This window comes from Styela clava, chromosome 4 (genome assembly GCF_964204865.1).
Source record: "Styela clava chromosome 4, kaStyClav1.hap1.2, whole genome shotgun sequence".
NCBI classification, from domain to species: domain Eukaryota; kingdom Metazoa; phylum Chordata; class Ascidiacea; order Stolidobranchia; family Styelidae; genus Styela; species Styela clava.
In genome coordinates, this window is record NC_135253.1 from 1,617,399 (window position 1) to 1,634,540 (window position 17,142).

The 17,142-nt window shown below is 34.5% G+C and overlaps 1 protein-coding gene across 1 annotated transcript; it reads left to right on the forward strand.

The window, feature by feature from the left end:
• The first annotated feature begins 835 nt into the window (after positions 1-835).
• LOC144422168 (uncharacterized) lies at positions 836-14,418 on the forward strand. Its single transcript, XM_078112059.1, has 11 exons — positions 836-1,308; positions 2,972-2,994; positions 3,513-3,544; positions 3,777-3,847; positions 4,588-4,610; positions 5,136-5,167; positions 5,677-5,747; positions 6,305-6,377; positions 10,193-10,359; positions 10,663-10,750; positions 12,533-14,418. The coding sequence occupies exons 1-11, from the start codon at positions 1,146-1,148 to the stop codon at positions 12,552-12,554; spliced, it is 765 nt and encodes a 254-aa protein (XP_077968185.1). The 5' UTR covers positions 836-1,145; the 3' UTR covers positions 12,555-14,418.
• The last annotated feature ends 2,724 nt before the right edge of the window (positions 14,419-17,142 follow it).

A 17,142-nucleotide genomic window follows, 5' to 3' on the forward strand; every position in this document is an offset into this window, starting at 1 on the left:
AACAGATGGGCAATGAATCACACTTTTTGACACAGATCAGAAGTTAAATTTTGAGCAGCGCGCGAAGACTGACAATTCGAATATTTTCTGCTCCATTAAACCATTTGCACTTAGCATAAACTTTTCTGCCTTTTGTTGCCATTTGGCTAATTATATTTAAATTATAGGCTCATTAAACTCGTAATTGTGAATTATATACTTTTTAGGTTATAATAATATAATTTTGTCTGCACGTGTCCCAAAATAAATTTTGTTACGTAAAGAATATAATTGTCAAAACAGCTGTCCTGTTACTATATTTCAGTGAAGCATGGCCGGCCGGATTATATTGCTGTGCGGGCCGGATCCGGCCCCCGGGCGCATAGGTTGCCGACCTCTGTTCTAAATGTTCAAATCTCAGCTATTCATGACCCGAATGTGGCCATAAAGAAGCAGCAACTGATATGGAAATAGATACAGAAATTATTTTATTCTTTACAGTTTTTAAAAGTTGAATGAACTAAATAGTGACTTATATACAATATTTTAAGCCCGGCTCAATATAAAGTTTGTGTGTATGTAGGCTTAGTTTATTTATATGAAGAGATAAATTTCAGGTTATTGTTTTTTTTCATCAAGAATGTTCTTCTAATAGTACAATGTAACTGTGCTTCATCCCTGTTGGTATGTAGTTAAATTTTCTTTGTATTTACTTTTCAGAACCAAATCGATCCGAACCATGACTCAAGGTGAAATATTTTTATTTAATTAAAATCAGAATATTCCATGTTGTATATCAAGAGTGATAGAGGCATATGCACTTAAAGAAATATTGGACAGACCAGAGTTTGAAATATATAGTTTATTTGACAAAAATATCAAGTAATAGTAAAAAAAATTTTAAATGTAACAAAACTGGTTAACAAGCTACTCATCCTAGATAAAAGCCACCAGGCTATCCAGTCAATTCTCAAATAACACTACTAGACTCGAGTGCTCGGATATGCACCTCAGTTAATTAGTATGACTAATACAGTTTAATTCATCATTTCACCGAAACTTATTAAGATCAACATTCCAAAATTCAAAAAAGCCAAATTAATATCTCATCTCGGTGGGTAAAATTATATAGTCATTATAATAACATCTCTTGTTCACCATTTTTTATGCATTTGCATTTTTCTAATTGTTATAATTTTCCTTGCAGTTGTCGACCACCTCCAACACGAAGAGTCATGGTTCGGAAAAGGAATATCAAACACTCAAATCTTAATGAAAATAGAATTTGGAAAGACATTATAAATCAATCAAACAAAAGAAATTCTAAAAGTAGGTATTTTCAATAAGGGGACATGTAACTTTACCACTTCAATCCCAAAAGAAAAATTCTTTGCCAGTTGAACACACAAATATTGTGCAAAGAGCGCAGTCAGGATTTTTTTAAGAGGGTTTACATAGAATTTGAAACGGTTCGCCAAAAGTGCAATTAACGACGCTGTATGGCATTTAACTGGAAATTTTGCGTCATTCACAGCAAAATTCAAGATTTACGTTCAGATGGCTGCCCTGTGCCAGACGTCGATAAACATCCACTAATCATCCGCTCTTCGTTGTTTTATGAGGAAACTAACTATTTGTCAGAGAGACATATGTAGCCGCACACTCTCGACTGCTACATGCCCAGTGTGAAATATTTACACATCGATCGATATCTTGCACAAACGTGATTAATGAACACGAAATACAACAAGAACCAAATGGAAACTTGACAACCTAGAAACAAAATGAATATAGAGAATAAACGAATGATGTATGCCAATGGTTCTTAAACTTATTAAAATTATATGCACAAAACAAGCTCGCATGTAGCATCGATCAAATGTTAAATCATTGATAGAGTTAATGCTGAATCAAGTGGATATTTTGATTGTCATTCAATAAGTCTTGACACCCGCAGTGATTAGTGGTGGGCAAAATTCACTTTTTTCAACAGAATAATTCGAATATTTCCAACACTAACTCGAATTTCACAACACAAATTAATTGTATTCTGATTTTTATCTTCTGCGTAGGATTTGATTTTCCATATCACAGTTTGTAAATTAGGGTCCTAATTTGAATGAAACATTATTATCAATTCAATAACCAGATGCGGATATTTATGAAACTGATAATTGATTAATAATGCAACTCAACTTTGAGTTATAATACTGATACTAAAACAAATCAATATTGGTATTTCTACATGACCAAAATAATATTCGCTTGAAATTTTGGAGAAATTCTCATAGAATAAATTATTTACCTGTCTCACTTTCTCAAAATAGTGTTGACCCTCATAGATCGCAAAATCCTCCCACCCCCAGCTGGCTGGTCCCCGAAATGTAAGTGTGTGTAACTCTAAACTGAGGTTCAGTTCATGGTAATTATAAATAAAGTTAGTGCATCAATTTCCACTCAACACTTATATTGAAGCGTTGAAGTAGGCCATATAGTATGACCCTTGTCTACACTCAGATTTTAGCATAACATTCTAAAACGACAGTTTGTGTTTAGAAAGGCACTCAGCTCACATTGGTATGAAAACAGAATAGTATTTGCTCTTGTCACTATGTCAAATCTTTCGTGGTTTTGCCTGATGCCTTTATTACTGTAAGGCTAAGTGATAGCCTTTTTCATTTTTAGAATTTTTCAATTTGTTGTGAGCATGGAAAAAATTAATATATTGTGTGGCCCAGCTAGATGTCTCAAGTTGGTTGTAGGCCCATCAGCAAAAATGTTTCCCAGTGTTAGACTGAAATATACATTGGTAGTAAGAATTTTATATTTAAAACCAAAGGGAGAATGGTGTTTACATAGAAAGTGTGATACTATTTGATTCAATTCAACAGTTGAATGTAAAACTTCAACTACCAGTATAGGTATTACTTTTCACAATTGTTTATCTGCATAGCAGTAATCATTGTTCCTCTGATTTGCTATTTGGTTACAGAATACAAGAAAACATCTATACCGGTGAGTTTATAAAACATCTAATTCATCTAAATTGATATTTTCTATTCTGAAGACATAAAAAAATCTTGAAATTTCTAGCAAGATTTGAACCCCAACGTTTATCCTATTGCTCTGCCCACTTGTGCCAAATGTAGTCCCAAGTTTTTCAATGAGACAAATTTTACATATTTTCTATGTTAAATTGTTGATTCAACCGATACTTCAGTGCATTCACATTTACTGAAATTGTCATTGTGAGCAATAAGCATGAGTCCAGAAACTAGTGAATGGTGATTCTACATGTTCTCTGTTTTTTGAAAAATAGTAAATTTATATATGAATATCTGACTAGGGTTTGTTTGTATTGGATGATGCTTAGTTTTTATTTAAAGGATTTGTTTGGATAAGAAAAAATTCAGGTCACATTTAGTACTCAGTATTGGAATTTTGTTCAAGAAGATTACCATAATAGTAAATTTTGCAGCTGTGCTTCATATCTGTTGGTATGTAGTTAAATTTTATTTGTACTTGATTTTCAGAAGCAAAACAGTTCAATACGGCATGACTCAAGGTAAAGTTTTTCATAAAACTTCTTAGAGAAATTTGGGAAGGAAAAGCGATTCAGATATATATTTTTTTGGTTAAAATTAGTTATGACAGTAAATTAGTATGACTGATATGTTTTATTTTATCATTTACACTGAAAATTAAGAAACACATTTCAGAATTCAAGTTAGCAAACTTAATACTCCACCTTGGTGATTAAAAATGTATAGTCATTATTATCTAATGCTTCTTTGCAGTAACAGGGCAGCTGCACCAAAAAGCAACCAACCCACCGTGAGACAAATGTTGGAACGAGCCAATTTTCAACGTAAGTATTTTCAATATAAGGACATAAAATTTACCAATTTGATGAAGTGAAAGGAAAAACATTTTGCCAGTTGAACTCACAAATATTACAAATATGTGTGTTGACTCTCGTAGACCGCAAAATCCTCCCACCCCCAGCTGGCTGGCCCCTGAAATATAAGTGTGTTTAAATCTAAACTGAAGTTCAGTTCATGGTAATTACAAATAAAGTTTGTGCATCAATTTCCACTCAACACTCATATTGAAATGAGCGTTGAGGTAAGCCATATAGTATGACTCTTGTCTACGCTCGACAGTTTGTGCTTAGAAAGACGCTCAGCTCACATTGGTATGAAAACAGAATAGTATTTGCTCTTGTCACTACGTGAAATCTTTCGTGGTTTTGACTGATGCCTTTATTACTGTAAGGCTATGTGATAGCCTTTTTCATTTTTAGATCGTTGTGACTTGTGAGCATGGAAAAAATTAATATTTTGTGTGGCCCAGCTAGATGTCTCAAGTTGGTTGTATGGCCCATTAGCAAAAATGTTTCCCAGTATTAGACTGAAATATACATGGGTAGTAAGAATTTTATATTTAAAACCAAAGGGAGAATGGCGTTTACATAGAAAGTGTGATAATATTTGATTCAATTCAACAGTTGAATGTAAAACTTCAACTACCAGTATAGGTATTACTTTCCACTATTGTTTATCTGCATAACAGTAATCATTGTTCCTCTGTTTTGGTATTTGTTTACAGGATACAAGAAAACATCTATACCGGTGAGTTTATAAAACATCTAATTCATCTAAATTGATATTTTCTATTCTGAAGATATAAAAAACTCTTGACATCCCTAGCAAGATTTGAACCCCAATGTTTATCCTATTGCTCTGCCCACCTGTGCCAAATGTAGTCCCAAGTTTTTCAATGAGACAAATATTACATATTTTCTACGTTAAATTGTTGTTTCAACCGATACTTCAGTGCATTCACATTTACTGAAATTGTCATTGTGAGCAATAAGCATGAGTCCAGAAACTAGTCTTTTAAGGTAAATGGTGATTCTACATGTTCTCTGTTTTTTGAAAAATTAAATGAACTAAATAGTAAATTTTTATATGAATATCTGACTAGGGTTTGTTTGTATTGGATGATGCTTAGTTTTTATTTAAATGATTTGTTTGGAAAAATTCAGGTCACATTTAGTACTCAGTATTGGAATTTTGTTCAAGAAGATTACCATAATAGTAATTTTTTCATATCTGTTGATATGTAGTTAAATTCTATTTGTACTTGATTTTCAGAAGCAAAACAGTTTCATACAGCATGACTCAAGGTAAAGATTTCATATAACCTCTTAGAGAAATTTGGGAAGGAAAAGCGATTCAGATATATATTTTTTTGGTTTACGAGACAAAAACATCTAGTAGACAAAAGTAGGAAACTTTTCTTTGGGAAAAGTTGGAAAACTCTATTGAAAAAAAATTGCTTTCTGATGTTCACATAAGTTTTCAAGTATCGCAGGACAAATGTTTATAAGTGATCTTGCAAGGCCAAAGCAAATAATATAATTACAATGTATTTTAGTTAGATGGAACTTCACTCTAGCTATTTTTATCAGTGCTAACAAAACTAGCTAATAAGTTAATCATCCTTGATAATAACCACCAAGCTATACTTGAGTACATATATCTGATATGCACCTCAGTTAATTAGTAATATGTTTTATTTGATCATTTGCACTGAAAACTGAGAAACAAATTTCAGAATTCAAGTTAGCAAACTTAATACTCCACCTTGGTGATTAAAAATGTATAGTCATTATTATCTAATGCTTCTTTGCAGTAACAGCGCAGCTGCACCAAAAATTCACAAACCCACCGTGAGACAAATGTTGGAACGAGCCAATTTTCAACGTAAGTATTTTCAATATAAGGACATAAAATTTACCGATTTGATGAAGTGAAAGGAAAAACATTTTGCCAGTTGAACTCACAAATATTACAAAAATATGTGTAACTCGAATCTAAAGTTCAGCCTTTGGTAATCACAAATAAAGGTCACAGAGCAAGCATCCACTGATATCTAAGAATGTGTAAGGGACTACTGTTTTCTGAAAGACCACAAACTTTCTGGTTCTGTATTACCTACCCAATTTTTTCCCACGTTGTTAAATTCAACACTTTAACTGCCATTGCACCCTCGAAATCTTTTTGACCAGGCTGTCCCTCATGTGATGTCAAATATAAATCAATTCCTCAAATATGGTTGAAATTGGATACATTCAATATGATATTTCTCTATATGTTCATTTACTCTGATATTCGTTTATCAGTAATAATTTATGAAAATTTGCATTACTAAAGTTATGACTAAATCGTGTAAATAACACACTGAAGTTCACACTATTTGGAATTGAATGTGAACCACAATTTTGAAACCAAAAACCTATTCAATTTTAAATTTTTCACAGCGGTACTGCAAGGAAAAAAAATTAATGACGAATTGGAACTTGTTTGCAGAGTGGATTGGCCATCATATGTCAGGTATTCATTTATATTACTTTGTTTTTTCACTGATTTCAGTAATGAGTTGGTAATTGGGTTGTTTTTAGTATACAGTGATACCTCGTTAGTCAAACATAATTCTTTGAGAATTGGTGTTGAACTACCTAACTTCTTTTTTCATACAAAACAATCGGAAATATTTATAAAGAATTCCTATCAGTTGTATGTATGTTATAGTAGGGTTTCCCAAACTAGTGTCTGCGGACTGGGATAACTGCACAGGGGTCCGCAACATATTATAAATCTGACACATACATTTTAACGTATATCCACTGTCACATAGACATTCATGAACGAGATAAAACATAAGTTCACATAGTCTCGTATCATAATTGTTACGAAACCTTAACAATTGAAGTAAAAAAATTAAGTTAATTGTGTCAGACTACACCAGTAATATACAGAATTAAATTCGTTCTAAGTGTTCAATTAGTACCGACATCCCAGATATCGGGGGCAAATTAATCATAATCCTATCGAATTGCCCTAGAATGTATTGATTCAGATTCAATGATACAGCATAAGATGGGGGGTCCGTCAAAAACAAGATTTACAACTAAGGGTTCACGGCCCAAAAGTTTGTGGGAATCTGTGTTAGAGCACATTGCATACTTCTGCTACTTCATTTTAGCCTTCGTGTTCATATCAGAGTTGCTATTTTGGAGCCAGATTTAAAATCGAGATTTTCTGTGATTTTCACCATATAATTCTCGAATTTCTTGGGATTGATAAAATTGGAAAAGACACACATAAAACAAATACCGTATTTCCCAATAAAGAGATCTAAGAGGCTAAGCCTAAATTTAGCACTGAAAAAGAGGGTTTTCCATATAGCCATCCAATAAGACAAAAAGATGGGAAGAAAAAGTTCGTCTTAGTGGGTCAGTAATATGTATCAATAATTTTATATGGTTGGAACCAGGTCTTGTTTATTTCAGGTAGAATAACATTCACAGCATTATTTTTACCAATAAGGGGTAATTTTAATCATTTTGAACAATACATAAACTGAAATAACCCATGATATGGTGTGATAGTTACTGCATGCCATGTTTTTAAAGGAATGAGACAAGTAACTGCTGGCGCTACAAAGTCAATTAAATAATCTTGATTGACAGAAACTTTGACCTCCGTGAATATGTTATAAAATATATCAACCCATATATTGAGCTCACATAAATCATGTTTGAGAAGTATAAGCCGAACCCATCGAAGGAAGTAAGAATAGTCGTCCAACAAGACGCCCCCCAAAAAAAAAATTAGACAAAAAAAAAAGGCTTATTAGGCAGAAAATACAGTATCGTAAGCATTCATGTTCATTCCTTATAAAACTGACGCAAAAACATGAGAGTGGGATCATTAGGACAATTCCCAATTTTGTTGGCAAAAAATCCAAGAGCTGAAAATGCACTAATATCAATTATACCACAAAAATACTAATATTATAGCAGCTGAAATAGTAAAAATTTATAAGATTTAAATTTCTCAATTAAGGCCACAGACACTCATTTAGAAATATAGGAGATTGAGCTACTGAGACTTTAAATCATTATAAAATTGTTTGTTTTGTTAGTAAATACTAAAAACAGTATTTAATGATGAAGAGATTGAGATTTATGCTTAATTGTCAAATGTTGATGCGTCTTAGATCAATATATTTGTTTCTCAAAAAAATGTTTTTTGGGTTTTACTGTGTGTTCATTTACAATGATTTCCTTTTTGACTAGTTCCGACTAATGCAGCATTTCTTAACCTGGGGTAAATTTCTTCATTCTTGGGGGTAAATTTCGTTATTGTAAAAAATATTTTAAACAAACACAAAACATATCTATTTGCTTGTTTTGTTACGAGAAATCAGTGTCAGCGTATTATTTATTAATAGCGGTCCTATTTCAAACGAATTTGAAAACCAACACCCATAAATAAGTCGAGTTCTTTTCATTAAATTTTGACCCCCCTCCTTTAAAAGACTTGGAAGACTTAAAAAATCGTTAGTAACGTGTGCGATTGCATTTTACTATAATCGCCGATATTTTTCGTCAGCATGGCTTGTTATTTTGGTCGTAGACACCTTAACGTCGGTGTTTATTCTCACTAAATCATATATTTCCTTCAACATAAGTATGTCTTATGTTCATCGGCGGGAAAATGCTCAAGTATATCATTTAATTAGTAACGCTAATTTATTGGTTGACAGGCGGCAATATAAAACACTAAGAATAAAACCCAAAACAATAGAAGTTTCGTCATAGGAGGCAGGTAACGATTAAAAACGCCTCTTTATCCATTGTGAATCGCGAAAATTCGTGTGTCTGTAGCACACATTATGTTCAGTCGGCGTTGGAACCATAGCGCCAATGACATTGAATGAAATACAGCCAATTATGCCTGCTGAGAAAGTGGCGTATTCGCGGCGAAGGAACTTCAGTAGCCTTCCGGAAGGGATTTCCAGGCGTTGAATATGTATTTTCGATTTACTAATATATTTCATGTGTATTTTCATTGCCCTAAATTAAATTGTAATTTATGTGAATTTAGATCAGATCTTTTCTAACGGCGATAGCGAGTTCGCAAGATCGAAAAAAAAGGATCAAAGCTTAATATAATCGGGCAGTTCATCTCATATTTTCATGTTCACAGATTACCTTGGTAATTTAGACTTTAGAGTAGTAATGTTTTTCTTTTGCCGTAAGAAGAAACAATTGCAAGTCACGTTGAACACATTTAAATTACTATAGAAAGATATTTTAGATTCTCATAATTGTCAGGGAAATGAGGAAAGTCGGCTGCAAAAGTGGGGTCTTTTAACGAGCGCGTAACTGCGACGACTGTCTCATATGGGAATGGATTTTAACCCTGTGTCTAAATCTTAGCTGCGCTCCTAATCAGCAAATTTTTATATTTTGAGTTGACGTATCTTATTCAGTATGGTCTTTATATTCCCCAGAGTGTTCTGTGCAAAAAGCACATACGATTGGAGAAATCATCTTGAAAGCTTTTTGTGATCGATAATTTTCATTTTCCCACTCCGAACTATTTTCGCAACTCTCTATCACCTCAATATCCCCCCAGCATACGTTTTCCCCCTCCCACACCACTCTTTTCCCACCGAACCCCACTCTCTTATTTTTCACGCCGAACTGAAGCCCAATACAGAGGCGAAGACGGGGTATAAAAAAGAAAGAGAGAGAGAGAGAGACTTCGCATCTAAATTTAGAGCTATTTATATTTTACCTGACGAATTTTTAATATCAGATGTATTGGGGGTAAATCTTGTAACCTTGTTTGATAAAGGGGTGATTTATTCAAAAAAGTTTAAGAACCACTGGACTAATGTGTATTTTGATTGGGTTGATTTTGACATAATATAGTGTCTGAAATGAATCCCAACCGGTGAACATTACAAATGTCGGAGAGCGATGAAGCTGCAATAATAAATAAAGTAGTTTTTATGCAGTGAGAAATGGGAAAAAAGTTCTAAAATAGACGAAGGTTGGGACCACTAGCCCAAATATTATGTTATTAAAGAGGATTACAATTGTTCCAAAAGGTTTCTAAGTTTGCTCATGTATGGATACATCTCAAATGATTTATATTCAATAATGCAGATTCATAAATTTGGGGACAAAATGGAATGTTTTGACTAATTGACATTCTTTTGCTTTCATAGTGGTACTAGTTATGCATTTTTCCTTTTTAACATTTTAGATATTCTGCAGTCAAATAATATTTTTGAAGTCAAATATTCAACCATTTTCCATCTTTTCATCAATAAATATAATAATTTCTTGCAGAAAATATCTATCTCCATCTGCTACCATCACTAAATTGCCAATTGTCACTGAGGTGCCATTTGTAACGGACCTATCGTCGATCAATGGGTCGTCATCTGTCAGAGAGGTATCATTTATCACAGAGTCATCATCTGTCAGTGAGTTAACAACTGTCACTTTACCTAACGGTAAGTCAGTTTTATAGCAAAAATTTTTGTTTTTTACAAGCAGAGTACCCGACTCAAAACTCTAAATTCTGGACCATTTAAAATCTACTCTCCTAAAAAAATTTCGAGTTGATGGAAATTTTGACTCCAGCATAAAAAACATACCTCATTTGTCTATGGAGAATTCTCGGTCAACATGAGACTTATTGAAATTTACAAATTTTCACTTCACTAAAACTCTCGAAACGTTTGACACCTGCGCTTAATTTCATTGCCAACGATCAAATAATTGCAACTTATATAGAATATATATATTTCATTCAGCTGTCGACATATTACACACTGACAGTGATGACTCCAGACGCACAGATGATACCTACTGTATCAGGAAAAAACCCAGACACCAAACAAGGTATAGTATATTATTATTTTTTATGGTATTGAGAATAAATTAAGCACTTGCATGGTATTAAAAAAACAACAAAGTCTTCCAATTCCAAGACGACATTTAATCCTCACAAAGTATCTATGCGGTAAAATTCAAAGAATTAAATTTTCCTGTAGAGTGGTAAGTTTTCTTAAATCCCGCTGTTTTTATTAATCAATGCTGTGATCTGTCAACAAGGCATGCTTGTAAAGTTCAAAATTCAAATATATCAAACCCAGTTTGAGTTTTTGTACCTTAGCTGTCAAATTCAGGTACCGGTACTTGAAGTGTTGATAGTACTTCCAGCTATTTATTGACCTATTCTATCATAGTGTAAGATATATATTTAGAACAGGTCACAATGCGCCAGTCGTCATAGATAGGATGGCTAACAAATAGCCATATCATGATGATTGGATATTGATCCAACTCCGAGCCATATGGACCTCTCCTCGAGCATCGACTTCCTTGTTTACTTTGTGACATTGGCCAATCAGCAAGATACAAAAAATGACGTAACAATGCTCCCTTTTTGCATCCGCTCAGACACTTTTCTCACTCAGACAGATTTTCAAGCGTGGTCGCGAACATTACCTCGTTTTCGCGTTTTTGAGCTCTATTCGTTAGTTTTCAGTTGTGTTTCAGAAACTTAAAAATATAAATCAGATAATTCAATGATCACTCTGTCTTCCTAGGAGTTTCAATTTAATTGCAATAATAAAAAATTAGTGTAGAGATAGCTGTGATAGAGTCGGCTAAAATTCTTTACCGGTACATTTAAAAAACAGATTGTTGTATGCGATGAATCATAATGATGGTTTAAAACACATAGCCCATTTCACAGGTGCCAACTCGCAAAAGCACTCTTAGAATAGCCCTGAAAATTCTGCAATGATAAAGTATAGGAAGAATATTCCGGGGGTCAAAGGTCGGGGGAAAGGTCCATATTTGGAAATTTACAGTTAACCCTTTCCATGCGATTTTTATTTTTTATTAAATAATCGTATTTGCTACGCCGACTTTATGCATTTGTACCCCCACAACTAATCGATCGACTAACGAAAAAGTAATGATCCTCTGCCGCCCACTGATGGCTCGTTGGAAAGCTTATTTAAAGAGCTTGCAATTGGCGATTGAAAAAAAAGGGGTGGTCTGAGTCACAAACTGGATAGAAAAAAGGGATTTTTTTTCTTGGGTGTTGAAACTTCAAACCGTGATAAAAAATAGAAATATTCGCTAAATCCTTTACTGTTACCACTTCTTGGTTGGCAAACAATAGCATAATATTGCTGTAGCAATTTCGTTATCTAACTCAAAATACTTTGGTAGATGGAGGGGATAATATGTCTTCTATTACCACCCAAAAAACACCGAAAATTGCATAAATTTCAAAAACACTCCCTCGTTCCGCCCCAAATAAAATTCCCATGGTAAACGAAAGCGAGATTTACCGTCGCTTATGTTAATCTCGAAGAAGACTTCTTATCAATAAACTAAAACCCGGAAAAACTAGACCAACAGTTTGCGACCGATTGCTAAATAAAACAGTGGAGTACATCAACGTACCCGCCGCAATCTAGCGAGTTTTGTCGTGGGTACATATATGTGCCCACCGCACGGAAAGGGTTAATGTCCATAGCAGCGGTTCCCAATGGGTGTGTCGCGAAAATGAACATAATTTTGTTGGACAGAACTAAAGTATGATTTAGTATTTCATTTTCAACTATTTTCCAACTTTTCATTAATGAATATAATATTTTCTTGCAGATATATTACATCTACACCCTAAAGACCAGAATGAATTTAAAATTATTTTTGTATGGTATTGATAATAAATAAAGCACTTGCATGATATGAAAAAGACAACAACGTCTTTCAATTCCAAGATGACAATTAATCCTCACAAAGTATCTATGTGGTAAAATTCAAAGAATAATATTTTCCTGTAGAGTGGTAAGTTTTTCTTAAATCCTGCTGTTTTTATTAATCAATGCTGTGATCTGTCGACAAGGCATGATTGTAAAGTTTCAAATTTCAAAAATACCTAATTCTATATGAGTTTTTTACCTTGGCTGTCAAATTCAGGTACTGAAAGTGATGAACCGCGTCCAGGTCTTTATTGACCTATTCTATCGTAGTGTAAGATTAAAAAAATATATATTTAAAACATGTCGCAATGCGCCAGTCATTCTCATAGGTAGGATGGCTTACACATAGCCATATGATGATAATTGGATATTGATCCAACTCTGGACCCTTACAGTTAATGTCTATATCATCGGTAAAGATATTTTTGGTAATTGCTGTTCTGTAAATGTCGCTTGAGAGTTTCACTGCTAGTCCAAGGAATGTTCTGATGATACTTTTGTGTATTTGAAACTAAATAAATAAATGGTAGGAGTGAATCGCATAATCGCAAATATAAAGACCAAAACTAAATATAATTGGGCATTTTTTTTTCATATTTTTATGTCAACAAAGGGTATTTTAGTCGGTATATGCTAAAAAAGTTGTCTCTTTTAGCGAATGCATAATCATGGTTATAGTTTCCGAATGGAATGGAAATTTCTGGTTTTGAAACCCCCGTTTTTGAAAATCCTGGGTGGGCAGATATAAGGTCAAAATTATGGAAAAATACATTTCTGTTACAAAATTTAAATTCACTATCGGCATGAAAAACACTTTTATCATAATAACTGTTATTCTTGGGTGAAGTTCTGGTGGTTCTCTTGTATACTGGTTGTATAGCTGCAGTAAGAGGTCGTTTCATTCTGCAAGTACGTAGTTCATTTAGGAACCACTTGTACAAATAGTGGTGTTGAGGTTGATATGTAATGTAATCTTGAAAAATATTTTACAAGCAGAAATGCTTTATTTATTAATACCCAGACTCAATAAATGCTTTGCGAGCAATATGGATAATGCTATTACATGTTTTGCTACATACATTCTAGTAGTCATTCGTTTTGAAAGAATTTCCATGAATAATAGATGGTAGTCAGCAGATGTTTCTACCAATAACAAGTAGGTTAGGGCTGAAACCTTAGTATTGACTATTTTTAGTACTAACTTCCTGGGCAAGTGCTGTTTCTCAATCATTTTCATCTTTCACTGTAATAGGACAAATTTCAGAAGTAAGCCTTTTATAACGCTAACATAATCAATTGCTCTAAAAAAAGTATACTGGAGTAAAAAAAATTGTGATACCAACATTTCGACTACGCTTAGTTCCTGCCGAATTGAGTTCTTCACAATGATCAGAATGTACTTGGTTGGGTCCTTTCAAATATGCAAATCCAGGTCTTCGTAAATTTTTCAACGATTGTTGAAGTCTTTTTGTGCTACGGTGCTCTGTTGAGTAACTTCATCCACCATATGTAGGTGTCACACAGTGCTACAGTCTAATTAAAATAATCCGTAGCCAAAGATAAGTCAACCACAAGTGGATGGACTTTATATATGGCACATGTTTCACTTTCATCTATAAGCTGACTATGTCCAGGACACTATTTTCTAGCATTGATCATCAATCTTTACATATTTTTTTTTTTGATGTATTGTCTTCTAACTTTTCAACCCATTTTCTGACAATAAAGTTTCAGTTTCGAGGTCAGAGATGCAATCGAAGGCAGCTCACCAAACCTATGCCTCAAAAATGCTATGACTGTGGAAGCAATTAACGCAGTTCATTCGATCAGAAGAAAACCACATTGCAAAGCATTCTGCAGAACCTGAGAGAAATGTGGCATAACGAATCACCTTGCAACAGTGTGTTGGCAAAAGGATTCTGCAATGGAGTTAACAGCATCTGCTAATCATTCTGAACGGAAAACAACATAACAGAGATCATAATCAATGTCACCACAGCCATGATGGTCGTCTTACCAGACAAATGTATTTCTACATATCCAGACAGTGTAACCAGTATATATTTTGCAGAATTATCCTCTTTATATGTTTGGTCTACAACAATGTAATCTAACACTATGTAAGAAAGTTGTGCGAACAGTCAAAAACTTTGGATTGGCCCATCACTTCCATGCCACCGTACATTTCTTGATGAGTCGGCCTGGAGTTCACAGACGAAACTGTATATTTGTCCCATAATTATACCCGAGCAGAGATACATGCATTGGACTCAATATCCTTCTCAATTCCAATGGATGTCAGCCAATCACTATCATCAGGAAATTAATAAATCATCATTCAAGGTAGGGCAGAACATCACTGTTCATAGCTGTATTAGACAGCAAACACAGCGTACCCCTTACCCCGAACAACCAGTATGCTTGCCTTTTTAGCTACCTGAAAACAGTCTGTACGAAAAAACTAAGCACTTTCAATAACACCGGTGAATTTTCTTCATAGGTTAGGTAGTTGTTCCCTCATCCTATGACGGAATGCACCAGTGTTACTAAAAAGTCTTTTGGCTAAGAATCCTTTATAGGTTCTTAGTTTTGCGCATAGATTGCTTTTTGATAACTATTAAGGTAAGCAGGCTGGGGGTTGGGGTTTGATGTGTTTGCTGCTTAATGCAGCTGTGAACAGTGCTGTTATATCTTACCCTGAATGATGATTTTATCAATGTCCTAATGATAGTGATTAGATGGCATCCATCGGAATTTGGAAGGTTGTTGAGTTCAATGCAGTTATGTTTGTTCAGGCATAATATAGGAACAAATATACAATTTTAGGTGCTCCAGAAGTATGTGCACCAAGATGATGCACAACCTGAATCCTAACTATGTTCAGGTTGTGCGCCATCTTGGTGCACATGCTTCGCAGCACCAAATTTTGTCTGTGAACTTGCTGCCAGAGAATTACATGGTGGCATGGAAGCATATCGGATCGGGTTTACATATTTATCCAGTGGGACCGGAAAGCCGATAAGACAGCTTAATTATATGGTGAACCATAGCCTCTCGTCTGGTTACCAGTCCATGTTGGGTATGGCATTAGTTAGCCAGTTATTTTGTTTTCAGAAGCATGGACTTGATGGTGGAGGAAGCTACAACGGACCAGCGATAACATGAACCAACCTGCGGCGGTGAGGAGTCCAGCATGCCTCTCACACATAGACATCCTGTAGACTGTAGAGGAACTCACAGATGGTAATCAGAGGTGCGGTGGCGAGCGTATTCATGCACCCCACAGCCGAGCCGTGACAGGCCATTCGGAAATTTTGGACAGTTTGCATAACTTCCTTACATGGTGTTGGATTACATTGGTGTAGTCCGAATGTATTTAGAAGGCCTAATGATGTAAGACATATGTTGGCTCCACTGCTGTATATGCAGAAATATGTTTGTGGCGTAGACAACCATGATGGGCTGTTATGGTGGCATTGATTATTGTGATCTCTGTTATGTTGTTTCTCTGTTCAGAATGGTTAGCAGATGCTGCTAACTCCACTGCGGAATCCTTCTGTCGATACACTGTTGCAAGGTGATTCGTCATGCTACATTTCTCTCTTGTTTTGCAGAATGCTCTGCACTGTAGTTTCTCCTCTGGTTTAATGAATTGTGATCATTGCTTTTACAGCCACTGCATTTCCGAGGTATAGGTCAGGTAGGCTGCATTTGATTGCATATGTATTTTAAGAATCTTATTCAAACAGCTACCATGTCTTGAGGGTAGCGAACTTGGCTTAGTCAGCTTGTAGGATGTCATCTGATAGCAGGGGCGCAGCCAGGATTTTTGTACCAACAATGTCACAAGGTGTTTACAAACCTAAAATTGTGTGCAGTTCACAGCGAATCTGTGTTGAGTAAATTCCAGATTGTTGTGTAGCTCACTTCCCTTTGCCAGACGTCGGGAGAACAAAGTGGAATCTAGACAATTTAGAAACGACATCAATATAGAAACTGAACAAATGATATATGCCAGTGGTTCTCAAACTAATTTCGAACTTCAAATTGATTTTTAAAGAGAAATACAAATATACGGATGTCAGTGGCATTATAATAGTTTATATAAACAAAAACAATGTACTCGCATGTAGCATCGATTAAATGGGCATGAAATGTGAAACTATTTTTGAACTTTTATTTTAATGTTAATTATGTCGATTTTATATGATGTGATTAGTGATGAACAAAATCTTTTTTTTTAATATTCAAATATTTTCAACGATTATCGGAAAACGAGTATTGTAGATAACTCCTTTTTTTAACTCCAGAATTTTTTTTACACCGTCACCGTGATCTCTTTGGCGGCCGACCTTAATGGTAATAAACTGTATCAATAAAGGACCTTTTTAATACACAAGTATCAATCTTCACGCAACGGCTGACATCGAAGTTTGGCTTTCATATTTCAGGCAGAACTGTGAGTTCACATCAGCAAAAATGTTAAATGCAGCTATCATATAAGGAGTG

Coding starts and splice junctions, on each gene's coding strand:
- LOC144422168 (XM_078112059.1), top strand. CDS start 1,146: ATGCATTTGCATTTTTCTAATTGTTATAATTTTCCTTGCAGTTGTCGA. Junction 1,309..2,971: donor AAACAAAAGAAATTCTAAAA/GTAGGTATTTTC, acceptor ATTTGGTTACAG/AATACAAGAAAACATCTATA. Junction 10,360..10,662: donor AACTGTCACTTTACCTAACG/GTAAGTCAGTTT, acceptor TATTTCATTCAG/CTGTCGACATATTACACACT.